At 39.6% G+C, this 10,232-nt stretch overlaps 1 protein-coding gene across 1 annotated transcript; it reads right to left on the reverse strand.

The window, feature by feature from the left end:
* Positions 1–129: 129 nt before the first annotated feature.
* On the reverse strand, positions 130–4,430 carry LOC149112570 (uncharacterized). Its single transcript, XM_089289001.1, has 3 exons — positions 3,998–4,430; positions 2,293–2,439; positions 130–870 (listed from the first exon to the last, which is right to left on the reverse strand). The coding sequence occupies exons 1-3, from the start codon at positions 4,227–4,229 to the stop codon at positions 329–331; spliced, it is 921 nt and encodes a 306-aa protein (XP_089145127.1). The 5' UTR covers positions 4,230–4,430; the 3' UTR covers positions 130–328.
* Positions 4,431–10,232: the final 5,802 nt, after the last annotated feature.

The raw sequence follows: 10,232 nt of genomic DNA on the forward strand, positions 1-10,232 counted from the left end.
TTGATAAGAGCAGCACGTTTGTTGAATTTGTCATCACTGATAACAAAGAAAAGTCAGAAATAGCGGGCAAAATTTCAAAACACCCATCTACTGAACAAAGCTGAATTACTAGCGTGCTCATAATTTGGAACGCTTTTTGTTGTCTTATTTGTACCAAAAACAGCCTGCATCCGCCCGCTCTCTTGTGAGTTGAGGGGATGGGTGCACACAAGCTATACTAACAAGCGAGCAGCTGAAAATGCAAACATAACTTTTTTAAAAGGTTGAAATAAAGGTATGTAGAGTTTTAAAACAAAAAAAAACAGTCTACGCTCAGTGTACCAAACTTCTATCGAACATAAATTTTCCAGAGATCACCAGCAGACACTCCACCATGGAAGTCATCGCATTCCACTCTTCCGTCTTCTGGAAGAATCAACCAATGATAGGCATACCAAACAAAAACAATATAGCGGTATAATCTTGATTCATTTTCTTCACTACCAGACCATTTACCAACATGTACCACGCCATTTTCTACTCCCCAATCTTCACAAACTTTCACAGCTTTGGAGGTGTCGTCGTCCATTGTAACAAATGAATTACATGAGGAGGGAAGCACGTCAGTCTGGCCGCTGAAGTACTGGACTACAGCTTCACCAGTGCTGTTAGTGACCGTGGTCACGTGGAATGTACGCCCATGTTGCTTACTGCAGTGGAATCTCATTTGAGTGAAAGACAAGTGAGTCCACAGCTCCTTCATGGCACTTTTCGTGAGAACTGTCTTGTTGTTATGGTAACTGCTGATTCCACGGTATGACGTCTCAACTGACAGCTGAGGGGACAGTGATGAACTAGCCAGCACTATGTTAGAAACGAGAAGCCAACCTCCTGGAATCATAGATTCGTTTGGTTAATTACGGTGATATCATAACAGAAAACAGCAGTTGAGCTCATTTCAAATGTCAAATCCAGGAAATGTTCCTAAAACTTGCTTCTTCTGGATCAGTAGGAAAAAACCGTGTCGTACTCGCTGACTTTTGGCGGATTTAATCAAGTTAAGTATTATTGCAAAGACAAGAGCGTTAATAACGGTCACAGAACTCAATTTTGAGATAATGGCCGATTTAAAACTAAAATGTAGGATCCTTTAACAAGTTATAATGTTCTCATAGCAACTTGTAAAATCAAGAAAAAATCAAAAGTAACCGACAAATGGCACTGACTATAGCTTTCGAATTTACGAAATACTTCAAAGACCAAATAGATAAATAGATAAATAAATAAACAAAGAAACAAACAAATAAATATCTTAATTTTCAGGGCTAATGAAACCAAATGATGAAACAAATAATACAAATGATTATAACATGGTTAAAAATCCCAACTGGCAGGGGGCAGACCAGCTGGCTATCTACTAGACTTTCTAACGGCCCTTTCCATTAGTGCGTCCCTGGCCTGTTGGTTTCGTTGGAAAGTACTTTTCATTTACTGGTGTATTAATCCACGGTGACGTAAATACACAAAACCAATGAACAAACAAGTACTGACTTTACGTCATAACGTCGCGCGCGATCAACGAGACGACGGGACACTACTCGCATAGCAAATGTCTGCTGGGTTAAAGTACAATAAAAGTAATTTTATTTTCATCCAGCTTTTGTTCTCGGACACTTATGGATATAAAATTTATGGAAGCAATTGACTATGGTCTTTCCAAACTTAATTTGAAATCTTTGAAAGAAGAGCAAAGAAACGCAGTGGATTCACAACTACTTCGACAATGTTATGACGAAATTCATGATCAATAACAGGACAGACGCATGAAAAACTGACGTCAATTTATTAATTCACGACGATCGCGCTCGGAGCGCATGAAAAAGTGCGAAATTTCAATCGTGTTTTTCGCGCCAAAAATGTACGCTGTGATTCAAATCCCTGCAAGTGAAACAAGCCGACCTGTTGCGGCTTACATCGCTCTTCGTCGCTCGAACATTGCCCTCTCTCTCCACTGGAGGGAGATAAATACAGAGGTCAACTTGTGGCAAGTCTAGCTACCCACAAGCGTGGCCGAGGAGTTGAACTAGGGTCAAGTTTCTCCCAATAAATTTATTTTTAGGGTCTCTATTTCCTGCAGAATTGAAAATGACTGTGCAGTTTTGAGCTATCGATGTGTGAACGTGTAAGATTACATGGTTTAATAAAATCTCAAAAGAATTTCCTTGGTGGGTCGCAAAGTTTGCTTTATGTGGCTCACAAAAGTTATAAGCTTGTTAAGTTTCTTTCTGGCTTCTTGTTTCCTCTGCATCTTACCTCCGTCAGTTGTCATGTCACAGTATACTTTCAAAGGGTTTCCATTGTTCTCGGGGTCGATCCAGTACTCCCCGTCTCCTTGAGAATCCCCAGAGTCCCGGATGTCTTTACAGGAATGAGCAGTATTATGAGAATACCAACCTTTTGCTTTGATTGAAAACAAAAAGAGATATTAATTTTTGAGTTATTTTTTGGTAAAAAAAAATACCTCTTAGTCGGCGCGTCGGGCATGTTAAGGACGGGTCAATGGATGAGTGGGTGAGTGAGTGGGTGAGAGGTGTATGTATGTCACACCAATCAGATTGGATCTACTATAAACAGCCAATCAAATTGTTTGTTGTAGTGGTATATGGTATGTGAGAAGATTCGATCCCGATAGAGTTCAGAACGGCCATATTTATTCCTCTATAAAAGAGGAGGAAATCTTCATATATTGGGTTTACTTCGACATTTTCTGTGGGTTAGGCTGAGGATTTTAGTTAAATGAACAAGATGAGCCTTGAGGTTTGAAACAGTTCGTGAGTTAGTAGTATGCAAATACAACGGGATATTTTTATTTTTAGTTACAAAGGTAACTTGATACTTTTGTTTTTCACAAGGAGTAAATTCAATTAGAGGTCACGAATCGTCGCTTCTAGTTCTTAGAACATGTTTTAGAGGGGACGAGACTTTAGATTTGAAACAGTTCTAACATTTACAATAGTAAGTGCAGGTAACGATTGTTTTGTTCTTGTTGCATGCAAATATAACGAGATATTTTTGTTTTTTAGTTGCAAAGTGTAATTTGACACTTGTTTTTCACAAGGGAGTAAATTCAATTAGAGCGGACGAATCGTCACCACTCTTTCCCACGAGATGTTTGCTATCTTTAGTAACAAATGGTAACTTAACACTTTTGTTTTTTATATGGGAGTAAATTCAGTTAGAGCTGACGAGTTATCGGCTATTGTTTCCAGGATATTAAACAAAAAAGAAGCTTTCGTTTCTGGACGGTTTTTACGTCTCTGCAGTAGCAGTTTAATAGTTTTATTTGATGACATTCATTTCAGTCCAATATTTTTAAAGGTAAAAGGTATGAAAACTTAAAATGTTCTTTGAAGACTGCATGGCACCAAGTTGAAGTGCAATTTAATTAAATCAGACTTTCAACGTGTCAGAGGTTTTTTCTCTTTCTATTTTCGGTGAAGTAGTGTTGTGTTGTGTAAAAAGGTAAACTTACGACTCGTATAAAATGCGAAAAGGTCTCTAAATTAACTTGAGTATTTTTGAGCAAAAATTCCTCTTGGGAGTTGGAAGGGTTATGTGATCGGTGAGTGAGGGAGTTATGCATGTGCGCGTGTCACACCAATCACAGTGCGGGTTGTATCAAAGAACGAATCAAATTGCCTGTTAGAAAATAAGATGGTATCTACATTAATCTGGAGACGTGTCAGATTACTGTAGTTTGTTCAGTCAAACATTTTATGGCTTACTATTTAGCTATCTTACCATGACCGATTTAACATCGCAAGCAAAAACACTTGTCAAATTAACCAAATCATTACTGTACCATGAATGCTTCTATCTCCGACACTTCACACAAAAAAATAACTCTTGCACGCCTTGCGTGCCTATGTTTAGCTCGAGACGGAGACGTAAAACATCGTTAAACTTTGAAATGTGCTGGAAACTGACACTTTTACAAGTAAGTAGTATCGTTTCTTACCCAATTTTGTTTCGCATTTTTCTCCAGTCCAAGCTGTCTCACACGAACATAAATACTTTTGTTTCTTTTCGTCGTTCACGTAAGATCCGCCACTGAAAAGAATAAGGGAGGGAACACAATTGTGAGAATAGAAAGCTTGAAATTGTGCCTCCGTTCCGGGGCTTTCTCCCCGTAATTTAATGCTGGAAGGTGGTGCACGTCTTTGAGCCGCGTTTGAACTGCATTTTAACATGTGTAACAACCCAATCTTTTTTTGTTAACTTATATACGGATGTGCAGCAATAGATGGTGCTGTTATAATGGAACAACTTTCAGAAAACAGGTAAAAGAAAAATAAATGTAGGAAAAATAATTCAAAGGAAGAAAGATCAGTTTGCATGGCGGTAATGCACTAGTCGTTTGGATACCCCCTGCCCCCCCCCCCCCCGCCCTTGGGGGATACTCGGGCCAAACCGGGGTTTTCACCTCCTTTTCACTCGATTTAGATTCCCCGGTAGTCGGTGAATGCACCTTTTTTTCACGGCTTCGCTATACATTACAGGGCCTGAGCGAGGGTTCGCCACCTCTTTTACAAGACAGGGTTCAAATTGCATGTTCGCATGCGCAGAAAACATGGTGGCTGAACAACTGACGAAGAAGGTATGATTTCAATCACTTAATATCATGCTTTGGACTTGACTTCAGTGGTATGAAAAAAATTCCTGTGAAAGCTGCAGTTGTTAAAAAAAATTATAATCTATTTAATGAGTTGTTCATGATGTTCAGAGGACGGAGGAGTTCACTCTAAATTTTTTCCACGCAAGACGGTGCTTTCACTGCATTTCACTGACAGTAAAAATGAATGCCCCGGGTATCCCCCAGTGGGAGGCGGGAGTTTCAAATGCGTGGTGGATAATGGAAACAGGCTTCACCCAATTCCTTTTCTCCCTATGAGATGCACTTGCAGGGAATCATGGTAGTTGTATTCATCATCTTGGACATTTGCTTTGATGAATACAACTACTATGATTCTCTGCGGGCGCGTCTTAGAGAGAATTGGCCACTGAGGTATGGCTGAATTTTGCGTTCATAAAACAACAGCGTTTAAAGTTTAGGCATGAAACGGCTAAAAAGAAAATTTTTTTTTTCTAACATTGAAAATAAAATTTTACCGCCACGCTCACTTCGCACCTGCCACATCAGTTGCATGTGTTGTGCCGTTTTCTGTCACGAAAATATCAACGTGTCATTTTTTTAAAAAAACGTTTCCTCTTCGAGCCAGTACTATGTGGACATTTAAATTTTAGGGTTTTCTACTCTTAAATATCATACATAATCAAGAAAATATCAAGGTAAGAGAGTGAATCCCCCATATAGGCCTTATACCCAAGGTAATCCCTCTTAGGTTATTTTTAGACATTGTACCCAGTTCTTGAGAGGATCTCACTCGTGCGTTGCGTGGATGTTTTCGTGGAGGATATGTTTGTGTTTCGTTTCGACTCGTTTCAAAGCAAAGGAAAAACTCCAACGCTTTAATTGGAGATGTCTTCTTTGGTATTTTGATTACAAGGAAATTGCAAACAATTAATGTGGAAAATTGCACGAAAATATGAGCCAAAGTTTTTGTTATTCTTTATGCGAATTGCTATACTTATTGTTATTATAATTTTTGAGAAACTGACATCATTTTCTCCAATTCTCGAACAAGACTTGGAAGAAGGAAAATTAATGGCGGCCGTAAATTCTCGGAAATAACTGGTCCAAAAACCGCGAGTTCTAATGTTCGTAATACATTAAAATTTGGCAAGATATCTAGGACAGACCTATTGTGTACGAAAATGTAAAAAATTGGGTATCGAGAATTTGATCATAGTGGCAATTCAAGGCTTCTTTCCACTTGCAAATAAGTATAAGCATCAGCAAGGCGTTGTTTTCAACGTGAATACGCATAAGTAAGGTGATGTTTTTAGCTGCAAATAAGCATGAGCATCACTTAGGTGTTGTTAAGTAATGCCTTCTGTTTGAAAATTTTCCCAAAAATTCCGAAAAAAATTTCTTAACATCTTACCGCGCCTCTGAATGTTGATTTTTAATTCCCTCCTGAAGCATTGAAAAAGTGACTCCTTGTTGTTCGTACAACTCGCTGTCAGTGTTGATGGCTCCGTGCTTGTTAAGTTCACAATTTCCTCTGCCATTCTCGCTGGAGGTAGCCTCAAAATTTGTGGAAGTGCAGCAGGCGTTTTTCAAGCGCAGATGGCTGCACGACACCAAACTATCTGACTCTAGTCGTTTGACAACATGGCCTTCAAGTCGTCTGTTTTCATGCGTCAAGAAATAAGCGGAACGAGAAGATGTGGAATTTTCTTCGACGGCGAAAACGGAAACATTTCCCAATCCTTGAAACAGAATGAGAAAGAAAAATAATATAGAGCTCATCGTTGGTCACGAACGTAGATGCGAACAGGTGCACTAAACAAAAACAGCATTGATAAGACATATTTTATGCATTATTGTCCCCAATTAGCTGTTTTTAGCCAAATATTTCTGACAAGTTTATGTATGCGTGTATGTATGTGTGTATATATGTATGTCTTTAACGAGGTTAAAACGTCCAATACTGGCGAACCAATAGTTTACATAATTGCTTTCGTCTGTACAATAATAGATCACAGACGTCAAAATGTGGTGAGAACAAAAAAATCGCACACGCCGTTAAGCGAGTGTGTCACTGATTTTCTTCCCACATTTTGATGTCTTCTGTGATCTATCATGACTGAACAAACTCACGGCAGCATGGAATCTTCTTGTTTTATATGATAAAGAAACCAAAACAATGTTATTGACGTCATCTTTACGTCTGTTCTCCAATAGATCATGTTTAGTGAGAACCAATCAAAACGCGAGCCGGAACAATTTGACTCATTATACAAACACGACGCCACGATTCCAATCACCTTTTCGCAAGAGGGAGCATTTAATTACTCGAGGGTCACGAATGACTTTTAGAAACATTCAATGTACCAAACCTAAAATTTCAAACAGCCAAATGGAATATTTAAGCAATAGAACACTTTTCCTCCACAGCCTCATCTAAATACGAGGAGGGTTCGGAGAATTCGAGACAGTTATGCAAACCCGAGACGTAGTCGAGGGTTTGCATAACTTTCGAGAATTCTCCCAACCTCCTGAGTGTTTAGATGAGGCTATGTAAACACGGAAAAAGTGCTCTATTGCTTTTATAAAATGATTCTCAAAAATACGCGCGAATCTAAAACGTCACAACTGTGTTTACATACTCCCATCTAAACACACCTATCGACCAATGAGAGCGCGCGTAGTATCTCGGTTATTTTATAAATCATTATTCGACAACTTTGGCCCATTGTTGTCAAACTGTTTCAATAACGAGCGTCGTGTTTCTGTCTTGATCATCTTCAATTTGGTCTTCAGTAGAACTAAATGCAAGGAAGTCAGAGATCAACTCAAGCAAGCCGGGAGGGATTGTATTAACCTTCATGCTTGTTCGAGAAAATCACTTGCGATCCAGCATGGTAGAATTAACGTCTTATTCTCGTGTCTACGGTTGCATACGTGCGACAGGAAGTTAATTCAAACGCCAAATTTCCATCAAATTGGCTTTACCTAAAAAGAAATGCACCTGCTGTTTAACCCTTTATTTTTAAAAAAAAAAACCCAGCAATTTGAATTAATTATTCTCTAAGGTTTTTGTTATCCGAACTGTTGTTTTATTAGTAAATGATTTGAACCCAGGAGTATCAGTAGCTCGTATAATGTGATTTGACTGGGACTCTGCTCAGTGCCTAACCTACGGTACAAACTGTTTTCAACGACTGACTCTTGAAAGCTGGTACACTAACCTAGAACAGAAGCCTCTTAACAGATGTCAGCAACTATCGGTGCCTTACAAACGACTTATCCACGACGGAAACGAAACCGACAAACGGACTTCTAACAGACCAATTTCACTAACAGTAGATGGATCGAAACCGACCAATGACTGATAACAAACTTTACACGAGTCTTTCAGCCAATACTATCATGGCTAAACTGACCAATCACGTTCAACGGACCAGACTTATAACATCATCGACTGACAAACACTATTCACTTGACTCTGAAGATGACTTCCGCTCAGGTTGTCGAAACTTCAGTCACCAACAACAGTTCAGTTTTCAGAACTACCTTCACCCGGACGATCACACTATACGAACTACTGTTGTTTTCTGTTCTGAATTTTTGGTGGCTTCTGTCCACCTTCATCAGAGTTGCAATCTTAAGGTTTCGTGAATTAATAACGGGAGTGTTATTTTGGCCACTATATAACACGGACGAAAATGAGCCGGGATACAAAAGGAATGATTGAGAAAGCTGTTGAACTTGTGCGACTAAAATAGCTGTTACTGTTAGTAGTTATCAGTGGTTTGGCATACAATACGAATGACGCACAAGGCGGTCAGTTCTGCTTCGTCTCATTAATAGCGGAACCCCATACCTTAGAAAATTTGGTGACCCGTAGATCTCAAAAATTTTGGTTGTCACCTGACTGTCCGTACGTACGTCCGTCCGTACGCCAAGTCCCATACCTTGAAAAATAAGAGAGTAGCACCATTACCATAGGTACAATATTGATCTTGGACTTCTATGTTATGATTAATTGACAGCTGTCAAAGCAAGATATCCGCTGACCAGTATCACGTGACCATATCGCGGGCTCAAGTCAAGATCATGCTCATGCTCATGTTTTTTGAAGTTGACCGCTGACCAGGGAATGGATTTTCGATTAAATCGCAGGCTCGAGTCAGGTTGTTACTCTAGGGGAGAGTGAGGGAGAACATGCAAAGACAAAATTTCGGCGCAAATTAAACCCTGACGCGTTGACTTTTCTTCTGACATATTCCTCGCACAATCATATCTTGGAAAGTCCTTGATATATTGCGTACGTAATTTCTACAATCTTGGGTCACAGCACTCATTAGCTGAACAATCACATGCTCACAATTGATCATTTTTTGAGTTTCTGATCCAGGCAAAAATATCCTCTTTTCAGTTATGGTTAATTATTGTAATCAGGAGGTCCGCTTTTTGGCTTAAGTAAGTAAGTCTCACCTTCACCTGTCCCCTGGCGCCAAGTTGGCGCATAGGGCCTCCACATGTGCTCTCCATCGATTCCTGTCTTGAGCTGCAGTGCGCACCTCTCTCCAGGACTGCCACCCTGCTTTGGACCTCTCCTTTTTTACTGTGCGTCGCCAGGTTGTTCTTGGCCGGCCTGTCTTTCTCTTTCCCTCTGGGGTCCATGTCAGGGCTGTAACACAGTCATTGTCAGGTTGTTGTCTGAGGATGTGTCTAATGAATCGCTATCTCCTTCTTCTTACCTCTTCACTCAACCTCTCCACGTTAGCCCTTTCCTTTCCCTTTTGGAGATAAAAATGCAATTTCTCCGTAATACTTTCTTATCAAGAGATTATGATCCTGCACTATATTCGTATTGGCGACGACGTCGTTTTTGTCAAAACAATCTGTTGCCGCTGCTAATCACACTTTGTACTCAAGACATGGCTCGATTTATATTTAATGGGCAAGCAAATTCTAAGGATCTTTAGTACAACTTATATGTAGTCACGAAAAAGATAGGTACAGGTACAGGTTGTAGGAGGGAGGGGTTAAAGAGAAGATGTTATGCAACCGTGAAAAGTTGCCTTGTGTTCCAGTGATGGCTGATTTTAAGCGTTTGGTTCAATCAAAGAGAGAATATGCCCAGTAGAAATGCAATTATATTTACTTTGAATCAGGCGGGGTTGTTCAAGTCATTTAGCAACTGACTGGGGTTACCTAGCGAATGAAAACAAAACCACCGTACAGAATGGCAACAAAGAATTCTAGCTGCAAGTGCCATTTATAAGCCAATCAGTTTTGAGTATGACATGTTTCAATTTTTACTAAGTTGAAATTCGCTAATTTTTTTGGGAATACACTGCATTGTTTATACAGGGCCCCCGTTGATACCAGTCCTGCGACTGAAGGGGTCACCCTGTTTAAATATCAATTATTATTATTATTATTATTATTATTATTATTATTATTATTATTAATATTCAAGTGCGAAGGTCGCACTGGGGGAATATCGGCCCGAGGTCTTGACAGCTGGAAGGGCCAAGTGCTGCGTCCGCACAACGAAGACCAAGAACCGATTTTTTTCTCAGTGCGGTCCCGAACAAGCCTTGTAAATAAAAAGATT

Source organism: Orbicella faveolata, unplaced genomic scaffold, assembly GCF_042242905.1.
Source record: "Orbicella faveolata isolate gen_17 unplaced genomic scaffold, um_ofav_v1 contig_2, whole genome shotgun sequence".
Classification (NCBI taxonomy): domain Eukaryota; kingdom Metazoa; phylum Cnidaria; class Anthozoa; order Scleractinia; family Merulinidae; genus Orbicella; species Orbicella faveolata.